General features: G+C 34.5%; 2 protein-coding genes across 3 annotated transcripts in view; both read left to right on the top strand.

Annotated features, from left to right (window-relative positions):
- Rtel1 (Regulator of telomere elongation helicase 1) lies at positions 1-4,208 on the top strand. The gene is made up of 12 exons (XM_035876236.2): positions 1-259; positions 350-773; positions 849-1,104; positions 1,191-1,454; positions 1,524-1,834; positions 1,914-2,120; positions 2,219-2,381; positions 2,486-2,743; positions 2,807-3,046; positions 3,127-3,621; positions 3,701-3,845; positions 3,964-4,208. The coding sequence occupies exons 1-12, from the start codon at positions 127-129 to the stop codon at positions 4,032-4,034; spliced, it is 2,967 nt and encodes a 988-aa protein (XP_035732129.2). The 5' UTR covers positions 1-126; the 3' UTR covers positions 4,035-4,208.
- Positions 4,209-13,120: 8,912 nt separating this feature from the next.
- Positions 13,121-16,958, top strand: part of Gsc (goosecoid homeobox) — a 6,429-nt gene continuing 2,591 nt past the window's right edge. For both annotated transcript variants that reach the window (XM_085657048.1, XM_035876113.2), the window contains exons 1-2: positions 13,121-13,616; positions 14,908-15,197. In XM_085657048.1, coding sequence (XP_085513174.1) covers positions 13,121-13,616; positions 14,908-15,197 — 786 coding nt within the window. The remainder of the gene's footprint in view (positions 13,617-14,907; positions 15,198-16,958) is intronic.

Genomic DNA, 16,958 nt, shown 5'->3' with positions numbered 1-16,958 from the left:
TGTGCATTTAATTTAATGGAGGTTAGTTTTGACATTTGGCGGGAAGCTAAATACTGCTAGTGTAGTTTCTCGTTTCATTCTTTAACATTTACTTTATCGTGTAGAATTTGTTTACATTGTAAAAATATGCCTGATATAACCATCAATGGAATTGTTATTAATTTTCCTTTCAAACCATATCCCGTTCAAGAAGAGTACATGGCTAAAGTTATAGAATGTTTACAAAATAGTAAACATGGTGTTTTAGAATCTCCAACAGGTAAATTTCTAATGTTTCTATTTTATTAAATTATGTGTTACAAATTTATTGAAATTTTTCATTACAATTAAAATATCACTGTAAATATAGGTACTGGAAAAACACTTAGTCTTTTGTGTGCCTCGTTAAGCTGGTTGATTACAAAGAAAGCTCATCTGCAAGCCGAAGCAATAGTTGGAGCTGTTGAAAGATCTGACTTAAGTGGACACTTCTTTAATAAATTAAATGATGGCCTTGAAAAAGCAGCAGGAGTATCAGACAATACTGCTTCTTTCGGTTGGGCAATGCCAAAAATTATTTATGCATCTAGAACGCATTCGCAATTATCTCAAGCGATGCAAGAATTGAAACGTACTACGTATAAACACGTTAAAGTGTCAGTCTTAGGATCTAGAGATCAGCTTTGTATTCATCCGGAAGTATCAAAGGAAACAAATACATTCAATAAGATACAAATGTGTCATGCAAAAATTAAAAGTAAAACATGCTTTTATTATAACAATGTTGAAACCAGGCATGTATAGAATTGATTGAATTTTCATTTGCATATTCTTATTTGTAAGAATTAATAATTAATAAAATATTGTAGAAAAGAGGAACCAGTCTTTAAACAAGACATATTAGATATAGAAGATTTGGTTAAAGCAGGACAAAAGATGAAATGTTGCCCATATTTTTTGGCCAAAGAATTAAAACAAAATGCTGATATTACATTTATGCCCTATAATTATTTGCTAGATTCAAAGACTCGTAAGACTCAAGGAATAGAGATACAAAATAATGTTATCTTATTGGATGAAGCGCACAATATAGAAAAAATTTGTGAAGAAGCAGCATCGTTACAAGTAATATGCGATATAATTGAGAAATATTGTTCTTCTTGTTATTAATCAATATTTGACTCATTATAATATTATATTCTTTTATTCAGATAAGCAGTACGGATATAGCAATGTGCATAGATGACATAACTGCGGTAATGGTAGATATTAGCAAGGATAATGAAACTGAAAATGATTTTATGATGCAAGATTCTGTAAATGTACAAAAAGATTTTACTCCAGAAGATTTATGCATCTTAAAAACAATGTTTTTGGCATTGGAAAAAGCTATTGACGATATTAAAATTACAAAACAAGATGAAGGCGAAACATTCCCTGGAGGATATATTTTTGAACTGTTCAGTAAAGCAGAGGTAAATAATCTGAATTTACAAAAATTTCATACATTTGTAATGTAATAAAATGATATTTTTTTTTTTCAGTTAACTCATGGCAAAGAACAGATAGTGATAGAAAAATTAGAGAAGATTATCTCCTATTTAGTTACAACCAGTTCATCTCCGTTTTCTAGAAAAGGTAACGCGTTACAAAAATTTGCAGATGTATTAAGAATATTATTTAGCAGCGGTACCTCTTTGCAATATAGAGAAAGAATTAAACAATGTTATAAAGTATATATTCAATTAGAGGAACAAAAAAAAGGTCATAAAAGTAATGGATGGCAAACTAAAAATGTATCTCTTAAAAATGAAGGCAAAATTATTAGCTATTGGTGCTTCAGTCCTGGTTTTAGGTAGAAAATTTTATCCTCCCTTATATTTATATAAATTAGATCTTTTATATTGAATATTATTTAATCATTCTATATATAGCATGCAACAATTAATAGACCAAAGTGTTCGTTCTGTAATTTTGACAAGTGGTACGTTATCTCCTTTAACGCCATTTATATCAGAACTTGGAATACCAATAGGTGTTCAACTTGAAAATCCACATATCATAACGGGTCAACAGGTGTGTGTTGGTGTTCTTAGTCAAGGACCTGATGGACATCAACTTAACTCTTCTTTTAATACTAGGTATTCATATAACACAATAATATATAATCATCTAATGTATCATTATTTGATATATACATATATATAGTAATGAAAAATTTAATATCATATTTCTCTAGAAATGATCCAAAGTATATAGCATCTCTTGGACGTACAATATACAATTTTAGTTGTCTTATTCCACACGGTTTATTAATATTTTTCCCATCTTATCCAATTATGCAAAAGTGTAAGGACGAATGGCAATTTTCTGGTTTATGGACACAAATCACTGAACGTAAAGTAATGAAAAAGAATAACTATCTTAATTTTTTATCGCATATAAATTTTTACGACATATTATTATTAATTAATATTCTCTTATATTAATTTCCATTGATGAACAGTCCATATATGTGGAGCCCAAATCTAAAGATGGTTTTCTAAATGTTATGCATGAATATTATCAAAAGATACAGGATCCATCGTGTAAGGGTGCCATTTTTATGGCTGTATGTAGAGGAAAAGTAAGCGAAGGTTTAGATTTTGCCAATGCCAATGGTAGAGCTGTATTAATCACCGGTCTTCCATTTCCACCTATGAAAGATCCAAGAGTTATATTGAAGCAAAGATATTTAGAAGAAATCCGTCGTAATGATAAAAAGGTAATAAATGGGATTATTTTGACTATCATTGAAGAATATAATACAATTTATCATTTGATTTAGGCATTAACAGGACAGCAATGGTATCAACTTGAAGCTTCACGAGCCGTTAATCAGGCTATCGGTAGAATTATACGTCATAAAAATGATTACGGAGCTATAATACTTTGCGATTGTCGATTTGAAAATCAACATTTTAAACAACAATTATCCGCTTGGCTAAGGCCATATATTAAAAAGTTTACTAATTTCGGGATGATTACCAAAGAGCTTAGAGAATTTTTTCGATATACTCAACAGGCTGTATGAGATATAGATCATATATTTTTAATAACAATTTCTTTTTTTTTTTAATAATCACTATATCATATATCATTTTGTAGTTTCCACAACCAAAAATGGCAAATACTCAAGACAATAGTAATCTATCATTACCTGCTGTTCCATGTGCTTTTGATACATCATCACGATCAATGAAACGATCGATATCTAATACTAAAGTACAGTCAACTCTAAAAGAAACGTTTAATATCGATCAATACATGGATGATACTGTTAAAGAACGATCTGTTCATAAGACAGAAACGAGTAATATTTTTTCCGAGTTTGCATCGACTAGTAAAAAATCTGTGATAAATTTTGGTCATTGCAAATTAGGAGAAAGTAGCAATAATTGTGCATTAGCGAAGAATTCTATCGAGCCGGTTGTAAAAAGGAGAAAAATCAAAATTGTTACAACAGAATATAATACGAATCTATCCGATCTTTCAACTTCTAATAATATTGTGAAAAATGATACTAATGAATCTAAACAAATGTCTGATGAAACTAATAAGGAAATAGACAAGCGCGAAATGGGTAAAACGTATATCAAAGATGTAAGTTAAGTCTGTTGTAAAAAAAAAAAAAGAAAAAAAAAGTTATAGAAAAAATTTATACAAAATTTATATATTATAGGTAAAACGGTCATTGACAGAGGAGAATTACAAAATATTTGGAAATACTATTAAAGAATATACTAAAACTAGTGATTTGAATGAATTGTTGAAAACATTGGAATATCTGTTTCCATCGAAAGATAAATTGCAACACCTTTTCATAGGTAATTAAAAAAAAAAAAAAAAAAAAAAAGAAAAAAATATCGTAAAAATCGTACATACAATTGAAGTATTAAAAAAAACGATATATATATCTGATTTTTTGTCTCTTTTCTTTTCCAGGATTCAAAACTTTCTTGAAAAAAAGGCACGTTGAACTTTTCGACGAGTACGTTAAGAATATAAATAAATAAAGAAGACGTAATAAATTGATGACATATATAAAATTATGAATAAGACGAGAAAAAAATAGAGAGAGAGAGAAAAAAAGAGAAGAAAAGAAAAGAAAAAAGAAATACCAAGAAAATATTATACATTTGGATAAGTATATAAAATTTTTATTCTGTTGTACATATAAAAGATATTGAATAGAGAATAATTTTTTTTTTTTTTTTTTTTTTAATACTAAACATTCATATAAAATATAATAACATATGTTAATAATAATAATGATAACAATAATATTTATATATATTTTTTATTTATTTGTTAATAAAGAACAAAGGAAAAAAAAGAACTACTTTAATACCGTGCAACGTAAACATGTTAAAAAAATTACATTTGTATAGATCGATCTTTTATCGATCATGTATATATATATATATATATATATATATATATATATATATGTATGTATATACAAGGAGATAGGTCAAGATAATCCTTATATATGCAAGTGTGCTGAATTTCGGTGCATTTCTCAGAACATTTGTTGGAAACATCAAAATGTTTTCATTCTCTCCTTTATATACTCTATATAAATACATACATATATACGTACATACATACATATTCTCTTCCTTTTTCATTCCCCTTTTCAAGATAGTCGCACGGGGCACCACACTAGGTATAGTGCAGTTGCTGCTTCTCTAAGTGCACGCTTCATAGATTCCATCCGAATGGCATCGTAGTGCCGTATAAAGAACCGGATTACACGGTGTCCATTTCAAGGTATATAAGAAGTTGGTGTTTGCGGTAAGTCCTCTTCCTTCTCCTTCTTCTCCTTCTTCTTCGTCTTCTTTCCCTTTTCCTCAAGAATCAGCCCTCCCTCTCTCTCTTTTTCTCTCTCTCTCTCTCTCTCTCTATATATATATATATATATATATATATATATATAACTCAGTATACAGTTCACTGGTAAAGCATTATCTCCGCTGTTTTGCCGATTCAATTGTGTGTACGAAGAAAGGCGGCGTTTAACAAGAGTTTAATAAAAGGCAAACAGCGGGTTCTCTTCTTCGCTTGCCTTATCCTTGTTCTCTCTCTCTCTCTCTCCCTCACTCACTCTCTTCCTGTTCTTTCCTCTCATGCAAGTTCTCTATCCTTTTTCTACTTACCTCTTCAAGGGGATTATTAGACTGTGTACAGCACGAGATATACCGTCGTTCATGGAAGAAAGTAATACGAAAAAAGAGACTCTATGGAGAAAGGATCGCAGCTGCTACACACCACCGGCGGTCTCAACAAAAACTGATTTCTTATTTTTCTTTTTCTGTTTTTCATTTTATTTTCTTCTTCCTTTTTTTTTTTCTCATTCTTTCTTTCCATGTTGACCCGGCGAATCAAATAAGATCGACTTGCAATCATTATTTACTTTTGTAAAATAAAATTTAATAGATACGAATATATATATATATATATATATATATATATATATATATATACATATATTTCATACGTATCTCATAACTTTTATAAATTAATTATTATTAATTATTATTGATTAATATTAATTATTAACGTTTATAGATTATATATATGTGTGTATGTGTGTGTGTATGGGATTATTTAACATTTTTGAAGTAAGTCAGTGGTACAGGGAAAGTTAGCTCGGGGCTACTAAATCGATTCAGGATTGATGTAATTATCCGAACGTTGAATTTTTTATCGGCCTGCCCCCCCTCCCCTTGAAACAATAACGTATTTTCTGATCAAACACAAGCGCTCATGCTCGAAAAGGAACAACCGAGAAATGGCCATAACAGTTCTCGTGACGTTCTCGTTGTACTTTATATTTACGTAGCGTGTAATAGAATAATCTCTTGGTAACAAGGGTGGTATCGTTGTTCTTGCCCCCTCCCACCCCCACCCTTCTCTCTTCCACCCCTTTTTTTCTTCTATCTTTTCTTCCTTCTCTTCCTACTCTTTCGTTTATTATCATTTCGGAGTGAAGAGACGAGAAGAGAGATTTCCAAGAGATATCGAGTAACTTATTCGTTTTAAAACTAATGAATCCATTAAAACAATTAATCGTTTCTCATTCTAACATTTTTTAATTTATATATTAATCGATGAAATATTTATATATATATATATATATATTTATAAACTGAAATGCTACGTAGTGGTTTTGTTAAGCAGACATCAATCCGAAAAAGTTTTCATTTGCTGACAGTAACGAGACGGAGATTTTCAAAGAAAGGGAAAGGGAAAAGGGAAAGGGATTTTTAGGTCATAGAAAATAGGAGTAATCCAGTACTACATGGAAACCTCATCACGCGTCTCGAAGCGCAAGTCGCAGAATCAACAAATCCACTAGGATTAGATAACATCCCTCGGGATTGTTGGCCCTTCGTTTATTCTTCACCGAATCCCGAAGGGCTTCAGTTGTTGTCCCATCGAGTTATTGGTATCACTTAGCAAAATCCGCGCTAAAATAGCTTTAAAAGCCTTCCCGAAAGTATTCGCGTAGATGGCTCGAATAGATGGATTCGTTGGCTTACCTTTTTGAATTTCTTTAACCACTTTGCGTATATCTTTTCCTTCTTTCTTTCCGTTTCTTTTTTATCTTTTTTTATTTTTATTTTATTATTATTTTTTTGTGCTCATTATTATCAATGAAAAAAATTTATATATATATATATATATATATATTTTAATTTCGATTGTTAAAAGAAAAAAAGAAAAATTAAATAACAAATCATTAATAAGCGCACTTCGATTATCTTTAGAAAAAAAAGGGAAAAGAAAAAGTATTCGATAGAAAAGAATTATAAAAATTTCTCGAAATTAACAAATCAGAAAATTTCATCGTACACATATACATATACATAGATACATAGATAATTTCTTTTATTTAATTATTCTTTAAGAATTTACATTAGGGATAGGAAATAATTTGAAAATTTTATCTATGACATAAAATGGATATAAAATTTCACTTTATGCGCATACATTATTTTCTTTATTCAATAATATTAATATTTATTAATCATGTTTGGATAAATATATAGAAGAGAAAAATGTAAAAGATTTTTCCTGACATCGTTACGTTACAAAATATCAACCTATACGCATCATTTCTTTTATTCATTTAACTTTTCAAGACATGCAGTTACTTGTTATGGATGCAATCAATTCATCTACCCGAGGCGTCGCTCAAAAAATGTCATACGTAAAACAAGAATCACATGCATACACACACACACACACACACACACACAACATTTTATATATATTTTTTTTTATTTTATATATATATATATGTTTTTTCATCGGCATAAGGTCGCCACTCATAGCTTTTTCGTTCGTTTGATTCTCTTTCTCTCTTTTTCTCTCTCTCTCTCTCTCTCTCTCCTCTCTCTCTCTCTCTCTTGTTTTATATCGGCGAGTGGACCGACTAAAAAGGAATAGGTGAAAACTGTTAATTGGTTCTATACGGTGAAAATACGATGCCGTGGCCGGCGGGGATGGTAGTGATACATTTTAAGCGTAGAATCGTGTGCGTGAGAGAGTGATACACACTGTATACCTGTATGAACATACTGTATGATGTATACAAGTATGCGTGTACGGTTCGACTGTTACGTACGTTCCGTTGCCGCATTCGTGCGACGAGCGTCAAGGCGCGTTTCGTGCGAGCATGTCCGGCCAATTATGGAAAATTAATTGGCAATCGGTGACTCCGGGCGATGGAAACGCACTACCCTGTCGAATAAACTTCCTTTGTATTCCGATCAGCCTTTGACAGCGGTGTAATAATTAAAGTAATTAACGTACGAGTCAATAAATTTGCGATCGTTGCGCATCGTCGCCCCTACGAATGTCCGCTAAACAATTATCAGACAACCAAATACGCCATATTGAGATATATATATATTTTTTATGTATATTTTATATATATATATACATGTGTGTGTATGTGTGTGGGGGGTGTATCGTCTTTCTCTATTCTTATTTTAAACAAATTTTTGTATTTAAAAAGAAAAACAGAAAAAGAAGTAAATAACAAAGAAGAAGAGGAACATACTCTTCATTTATTTATTTATCGTTCGATTTACAATGATTTAACGTTACGTTTTTTGCACGTTACGAATTGAGAAAAAAATATAATATAGGAAAAAATCAAAGATCGCGATCCTTCCTTCCTTCTCTTTTAAGAGAAATAATATTTCGTTTGGGAAGAAAGAAAGAAAAGAAGAAAAAAAAAAAAGGAAAAGAAAAGAAAAAAAGGAAAAATTAACGGACGTACTCGTCGATCGATCATTGGATCTTTCACGTTTTTTATTTTCTTTTTTTCTCTTTTTTCTTTTTTTTCGTCATTTATCTTTAGTCGAGAATAAACATTTGTTCTTCGCACGATAAATCAAGTAAGTATCTTTGTTAAAAGCTAAGAAAATGAGAAAAATCCTCTGTTATACCCTTAAGTGCGTGTATCAAGATATCCTTTTTCATTCTTCCTTCTCTTTTATTCCGACGTTTCTTTAACAGGATTCGGTGCCTTTTGAAGATGCCGGTCGAATCGCCGAAATCGTCGAAAGACGCCCGTGCGATTCCACGGGGTGAAACAATATTTGCGTTATGCGTTATGGGGGTAGAGGGATAGAGAGAGAGAGAGAGAGAGAGAGAGAGAGAGAGAGAGAGAGAGAGAGAAAGAGGACGACCGGCTGCTCCACGATAAAACGCACGAACGAACACTTTCTTCGTGCTACTCGAGGTATAGGCGTAATTTGTTAAAAATATTTGCTCTCTTCGTTCTTTCTCACTCACATGGGAATGGATTCCATCATCTAACAATAAGACAAATTTTCCATTTAAGCTTCGATTCCCATTTGCCGATACACGCAAACAAATAAAAATATAATACGCACACGCGAACACATAGAAAAGTATCATCGAGGCAGAACAGACCCTTTAAGAAAAATAATTTAATATAATATATATTTCTTTATGATAGATGAAGGAAATAATAAGTTAACAATCATTTTGATACGTTTACAAAATTTTCTTAAGGACTTCAATTAACTTATTCTTTTCGAAGAGATAATCGAAATATCCGAAATATTACAAATTTTATAATAAGATAGAGCAATTCGAACGTCGAAAACTGATGATGATGAGGATGCCTATTTCGTTAATTCGACGAAATCTTGTACCTATACGATTGAGATTCACAAGAAGCAAGATCTTCTGTTGCTTTAGCTCAACGAAAAACATCAATCGGCGATGATATCCCGCGGAGTACAAAGTTCCGCGAGTACTTTTTCGAAGTATCTATCCATTGGCTTTTGGAAACTTAAAGATTCTCTCTCTCTTTCTCTCTCTTTCTCTTTTTTTTTCCATCTTTCAGCTCGATTATTTCCCCACCTCAAGGCAAAAAGGCGTCCAGTCAAGTGTAACGCAAACTAACGAATCCGAAACAACATCCCTTGGATAGATGTCTCCTAGAGAGACTTCTTCTCTTAGATGATAGGATGCCAGGTAGTACGTGCCAGCTTTTGCACCATCGGGTCATTTCCAAAAGCCCCCTTCCAACTTCTCTACTCGCTTCACGAATCTCAGAGGAGGGTGGCTTGGTATAGTAGTAGCCGCCTAAGGGGTGGGGAACATCCACTTAGCACGCCGCTTAGACGTGAAAACATCTGTATTGTCGTCGCATTAGCGCCAAGGATAGCATTCTCAATGATTACCGAGAAAATTTTAATCTTCCAATGGTTATGGCTCTCCCGCGGAGAGAACTTTTTAAACCGGATATACATATACCTTAACTATTGGCAGATACTTATATATTTAGTGAAATAGAAAAAAAAATATATATATATATATATTTTTTTTTTTTACTTGAGAACATTCGGTCAAAATGTGATCGTTCGTTTGATTTCTTTCTCTTTTTGCCGTCAAATATATTCAATAAAAATATATACATGTTTTATATAATTGCGAGAACGTTATGAGAGTTAACGTTATGTATCTAATATTGTAGTGAAATTTCTGCGAAAAAAAAAGAAAAAAAAAAAGAGAAGAAAGAAAAAAAAATGGTACCAACCAATTGAAAGTTAGTAAATATAATATACCTCTCAACAATGACAGACGCAGTATACGAATCCTCATCTTTCTGTCATTCCTCACGAAAGTATCGACGTATCGCAGACACGGATGCAAACACCAAATCCTGTACGGCATGGAATAATCCTACGCAGAGGATAATCCCGATCCTCGTTGGATGGCAATGATGTAGGTCCGTGGCTCGATGCCCATATGTCTTTTTAAGACGCACTCGTGACCATATTGAAATCAAAATTCTTATTTATTTTTCTTTTTTTTCTTTCTTTCTTTCTTTCTTTCTTCTTTTTCAATTCATACCATTAACGAATCAGCTAATAACAAAATGACGATCATTATCAAAGAGTGCTCGTTAATAAAGGTTTGAGAGAAAAATCGTTGTCGCTGATGTATAATCAAATGTTTATCATAAAAAAAAAAGAACACATGTGCGCGCGCGTACGAAAGAAAAAGGAACACTTAGTTAGATCAAACGGTTCTAACAGCGACTTAAATCGACGGATAAATCTAGAAACTGGTTCTTCGGATCGGGCCACGATTAACGTACGGATTAGGATTAAGTTTAGCACAGATTTTGGTGCATCAAAATGAAAATGAAAGCGTAGGGACGTACCTATGAGCCTTACGATGGGCGGGGAGGGTTTACCTTACAATGTCGGAGCACGTATACTCACCCCTCGAAAATCTTTTCACGCTTGGTTCTCTACGTATCGCATTGCGAGTATCATCCCCTCCTAGATATACCAAATAAGACCGATGACGACAGTCAATGCGCATTACAACGGTTTTATGCTATTAATACGAACGCATTGGGCGGGATTTGCATAATTGAACAGATTCGAAGGGTGGCGAATAAGACGGCCATCATAGTTCAAATCTCGAATCATCTAATTTTTCAATGAAAATGTTTTTTCCATTGATTGGAGAATAACGCGAATAAATTTTATCGTAACAATAATTAATTGTAAATTTAAATGGTAGATGGGAACAGTGGATTGATAAAAAAAAAAAAAAAAAAAAAGGAAAAGAAAAGGAAAAAAACAGAACGAAATAAAGAGAGAGAACGAAAAAAAAATTTTTCATTGTCCACACAAAAATACGAGGCTGATTAATAGGACGGCCATGAGAATACGTTGAAGCTGCCAGAGATCATTTGATTTTTAAATGAAAATTTTATTCAGACCTTTAATTAATCGTACATTTAAGCAATAAATTGAACGTTAATACATCGATAAAAACATATACAAACATACTTTTTACTACTTATGAATAAAGGGCAAAAGCCGACCGAAATGATACTTCAAATATTGAAATTAAAAAGGAAAAAAAAAAAAAAAAAAAAGAAAAAAGAAAAAAGTAGATATTATCGACTATTGGAAGAAAAAACAAAAATATTGCATCATGCGCGAATGAAAATTTTATCGGACGTACTTTAATCGAACGTACATTAAAACGACCGATGGTTGAACAGTGGATTAATAAAGGAAAGAAAAGAAAGAGGGGAAAAAGAAGAATAAAAAAGAAAGAAAGAAAAGAAAAAGAAAAATCATAATACGAACAAACGTCGAGCTAATCGAGAAGTTCGCTAATAGACGTGAAAAGCCTTGATGATTATCTATGTTAAGTACGTCGTCGGTGGAGGCTTCCATATCCCTGTTATATCAGCAATGTTTCCGGCGAGACTCGATGAGACGCTAGTAGTACATACATACATAGGTTAGAGAGAGAGAGAGAGAGAGAGGGGGAGAGAGAGAGAGAGAGAGAGAGAGAGGGAGAGAGAGAGAGAGAGAGTAGATAGTAGGAGGTGGGAAGTAGCAAGGGGTGTCCGGTCGGCATGCTTTCGACACCCCTACTACCTACACCGATATCACCACGATATTGCATCTCCTCTTGCGTCCTCTCCGTAATCCTGATTCTCTTCCCACCCCCCTCTTTCTCTCTCTCTCTCTCTCTCTCTGTCTCTGTCTTCGTCTCCGTCTATCTCCGTCTCTCTCTCTCTCTCTTTTTCACTCTCGAATAGGGGATGTAGAAAGGGTAGAGGGATGGTGAGAGGAAAGGAAGAAGAGAATGGTTCGCGAAGGGTGGTGGAAAAGTGGTGGAGCTTGAAAGAGCCACGCCCCAATCGTACAAACCTCGAGCGTTGAAATCGGAGGGTGTCTCTCTATCCGCGGCTCAGCTCAACTCGGGGGTGGCTCTCGTCTACGTCCAACCGAGAGAGACACGAACGCAACCACCACAGAGGTCACCGCGCGCAACGAAGTCGAATCACAGTCGTATCCTTTATCAGCGATGTCACAGAACATCCACGCGTGTCACCGAACTACAAAACGTCGAACTTTAATCTATAAATAGTTAGTTACAAATAAAATTTCTTTCGATATTATAATTAGAATTTATCGTTTTGTATATCGATTGATTATAATCTCTATCATAAATTATTTCTTTTGTTTTCATTGAATAATCATTGGAGAATAAGAAAGCTGGTTGGAGGGGTGGGGAGGCGGAAGGGGAGGGAAGGGTTATTAAAATCGACACATTGTTATTTATACGAGAAAGGAGAGTGCGCGATGATCGAAAAAATATTATGGCAATGGCTCATGGTGTTACGGAGAACTTGTGATCTAAGACGATCGATAAGATCCGAGCTCATAGCTAATTAATTATGTGTAGATTTTGTGGTGTTATATATATCTTATAAAGATCGTCGATGATTTGTCCTTCGATCTTGTTTAGCTCATTTCATTCGAAGATAATGGAAGAAGAACTTCTTCTTGAAAAGTTTTCATCAACGTGAGTTGGTAGTTCGAATACTGTGATATTTGTAATTCTGACGGAATTTTTCGTTTCTACTTGCTTGCGAAAATTATACGAAGATAAAGGATCGAGAAGGATCGAAGAGGAAAAGGAAGAAGAAGAAGAAGAGAAAGAAGAAGAAGAAGAAGAAGAAGAAGAAGAAGAAGAAAAGAGCAAGAAGGCGAGCAATATCAAATCACGTAACATGGTAGAGAGTATCTATGCTGGTGATTCACCGAGATCACGTTCTCCGATGACGGAACCATCGAGTCCTCTTCAAGATGGTCCCGGTATATCCGGTTACAATCATCGTTATTTATATAATTATTCACCGGAGGGCCCACAACATAAATTAAAAAATCACGATGCCCAAAATCATGCGTCTTCGAGGCGGCACGAAGTCGAATCTCGGGAAAGAACGTTCTCCAGGAGTCCAGTGAGTTCGGAAGAGGCAGGTTATCGACCTCGTGAAATCTCAAGGCCGAGTTCCTCCGCTACCATGTCCTCGCCCACCTCTCTATTTACCATCGACAGTATCCTAGCACCTAGACCGATCGCTAATATACCCCCTACAAGTACTACGAGCTTAAACTCCATGATACAGAATCCGGAAACCGTCGGTTCACCTTCGAGGACAACAACCATTCATCCTCTTCAACAACAGCTTCATCATTTGGCCTTCACCTCGGCGGATTTTTTCGGTGCGTCCTTTTAAAAATAATTTCATTCGGTCCGACACATTAAAATAATTTCATTCCTTTATCGAGTAATGATCGTACATTATATTAATATATTATCATCGAAACTGTCATATCTTAACGAGCCTTTTCTTTTTTTCCTTTTTCCTTTTTCTTTTTTCTTTTTTCTTTTCGAATTGATACGTCGATACGTCATTATCATCGAACATCGAAGAACAAATTTTTATACGAATAAGAAAATATTTATGAAAATTTGATTGCGTCAATGGGAAATATTTATTTTTTATTCGTCCCTTGTACGTAGTGACATTGAGAAGACGTAACGTCTCTCTCTCTCTCTCTCTCTCTCTCTCTCTCTCTCTCTGTCTCTCTCTTTTGATCGTACGATGAGCGGGTAGAGAGGTAAGAGGCGAATGAAAAAAAAAATGAAGAAAAAAAATGAAGAAAAAAATGAAGGTAAGAGAAAAAAAAAAGCAGAAAAGAAACGAAAGAACGTGCAAATCCCTTGAGGCTCGACGCCTTCCCGTACCAAAATTTTCTTTATGCCCGGAGGGCTTTAAGTATTTCCATGAGGCGCAAGAGTCTCGCCGCGAGTCTCCGCTCTTGTTGGGGATGCGCCTGCTGAAATCCGTTTCAATCACGCACGAACGATTTGCCTCCTTGCAATCCTGTCGGAAGCTCGAGAAAGAAAGATAAACTATACGAGAAACGATGATAAAAGGTAGAAGGAGAAAGATAGAGATAGAGATAGAGATAGATAGATAGATAAATAAAGAGAGAGAGAAAGAGAGAGAGAGAGAGAGAGAGAGAGAGAGTTCGATAAAAGCTGAAATTCTCCCTTCGTGCATTTTTATGCGAGACGTCGCGTCTAAGAAGCTTTTTTTCTTCTCTCTTTTTCTTTTCTTTTTCTTCTTCTTTTTCGAGATTTTAAACTAAAACGTCCCATGAGATCGTGCTCGTTCATTCGCTTTTTATCCTTTTGCACCATGAAATGGGGCTGCCGTCGCTTTCTCTCTCTCTCTCTCTCTCTCTCTCTCTCTCTCTCTCTCTTTCTTTCTTTCTCTCTTTGTCTCGTTCTCATTTTCTCATTCCATTTACTACTTCCATTAGAAGAATAATTTTTCTAATTTTTTAGTCGGAGATAAACTTCGTTTAATCTCGCAATCTTTATCTCGATCGACTAACATTATCATCATATCTTTCTGAAATGAAAATTATTAAAATATATTTAATTAGCCCGTGTAAAAATATCCGTATTATAAGATAACGTATGTTTGTTATTAATGTCTTTCAGCCGCCGCATATCCTGCCTTATATCCAGGACAATATGTAGCTGCTATGGCTGCTGCAGGTGTCTCTCTTCATGGACAACCTACGTTTTATCATACTGGTCATCCTTATCAGATGAATCCAAGTACGCCAGGTGTTGGTCCAATGACGAAAAGGAAACGTCGTCATCGGACGATATTTACGGAAGAGCAATTGGAACAATTGGAGGCGACTTTTGATAAAACGCATTATCCTGATGTCCTGCTTAGAGAACAATTGGCTCTTCAGGTTGATCTCAAGGAAGAAAGAATCGAGGTGAGTTTTATCGAAGGCCATTATTAACGTGTTTAGTTATTAATTACTTCGTAACGTATAAGTGATATATAAAATATTTATAATACGATGAACGAATAGAAAATTTCTTTTAACTGTTTTAACAATTAACAAAATTATTTATCAATACATTCTACGTAATTTATAAAAAAAAAAAAAAAATTTGTCTTAGCGACAGCTAAGATCCTAAAACTGTTCTATCCTCTATGATGGGTTAAATCAAGCGTGCCAGACAAATTACTTTGAATATCGGGTTTCGAAGAGACAAACATTTGGGAACATCCGTATACGTATTTTAGGGGCTGCACGGACAATTTGTAACGTCGACAAACTTTACGGTCCATCCCCCAATGTGACGAGCCTAAGTATACGAGAACAGAGGTCTGTGTTCTGGTTTGTTTGGTATTCTAATGGACACAAAAGCCAGTAATATTTTAATGCGTTTATTAAAATTTAGCGAGAGTGGGAGATTATTTATCGCTTGCCGTCCAACTTGAACCAACAAGTTGCTTGGTTGCTAGATTAAAAGCTTTGCCGATAATGTGTTTGCCTTCGATCACAGGCATAATTACATGTGTGTCTACTACGTGTTTCGCACACATTTATCTATGAACACACGTATAATGGTTGACGAGAGAGAGAGGAAGATAGAGAGAGAGAGAGAGAGAGAGAGAGAGAGAGAGAGAGAAGGGAGGAGAGAGAGAGAAAGAGAAAGAGAGCACATTACGATTCTTCCCTTCTCTTTCTCTATTTGTACTTTCGATATATCGAAAGAGTTTCTGTGTTTCGTTGGTTTAACATTGACACACACGTATCGCGCTTCAATCGTCATTTTGTCTGTTGTTTTTTTTTATTTTTTCTTTTTTTATTTTTTTTACTTTTCCTTTCGTTTTTCATTACTCACACGATCGTTCAACGATCCTTATTTATTTAATTAATTGATTCGACTGAAAATCTATCGAGAAAAATCAAAGTAAACGGTGTTAAACATACGAATGAAAATATTTTTCTAATCCGACGGTAAGAAGTCAAGAGAGAGGAAGATAGATACACACATACACACACACATATAGAAAGAGAGATAGAGACAGAGAGGGAGAGAGAGAGAGAGAGAGAGAGAGAGAGAGAGAGAGAGAGAAAGAGAGAGAGGACGAATATCGAATAATATAAATGAGAGGTTACATTAAAGAATATATTTGAAAAAATATGAAACTCTGAAGTTCATGTCAAACAATTTGTACCGAAATGAACACAGACGCTATCGTAAAGTCATTCACACTTGAGGCGGCCACTGTGAGCCCACCCACGTAGTCGGCTTTGAACAAAGAGAATCCTTCCTCTTGAGAAAGAGTCTTTAAAGACTTTGAAACAACATATACCTGAGTTGCACCTGCCGCAACAAGCAAGCAAGCGAGCTAGCTAGCTAGCTAGCTAGCAAGTAACCAAGTAACCGAGCTAGCGAGCAAGCGAGCGAACGCTTTCGTGTTTACACGGAATTAGTAGGAAAGCGACTTTTGATACTTGGAACAAGACGGATAGAACGTAGAAGAAAAGGAGATGGAGGAAATGAAGGAAATGGAGGTACAAGAGGAAAAGAAGGAGGAAAAAGAGGAGGAGGAGGAGGAGGAGGAGGATCCATAGGAGGAAAGGACACACGGCCAAAAGGGAATACGACCTCGAGCATTCCATGTTTGAAGAAAGTTCGGAGGAAGAGGGGAATTGTTTGTTCCTACGACGATTCAG

This window comes from Vespa mandarinia, chromosome 1 (genome assembly GCF_050613455.1).
Source record: "Vespa mandarinia isolate Hongniang chromosome 1, ASM5061345v1, whole genome shotgun sequence".
Lineage (NCBI taxonomy): Eukaryota > Metazoa > Arthropoda > Insecta > Hymenoptera > Vespidae > Vespa > Vespa mandarinia.
This window is presented reverse-complemented; position numbering and strand designations above follow the sequence as displayed.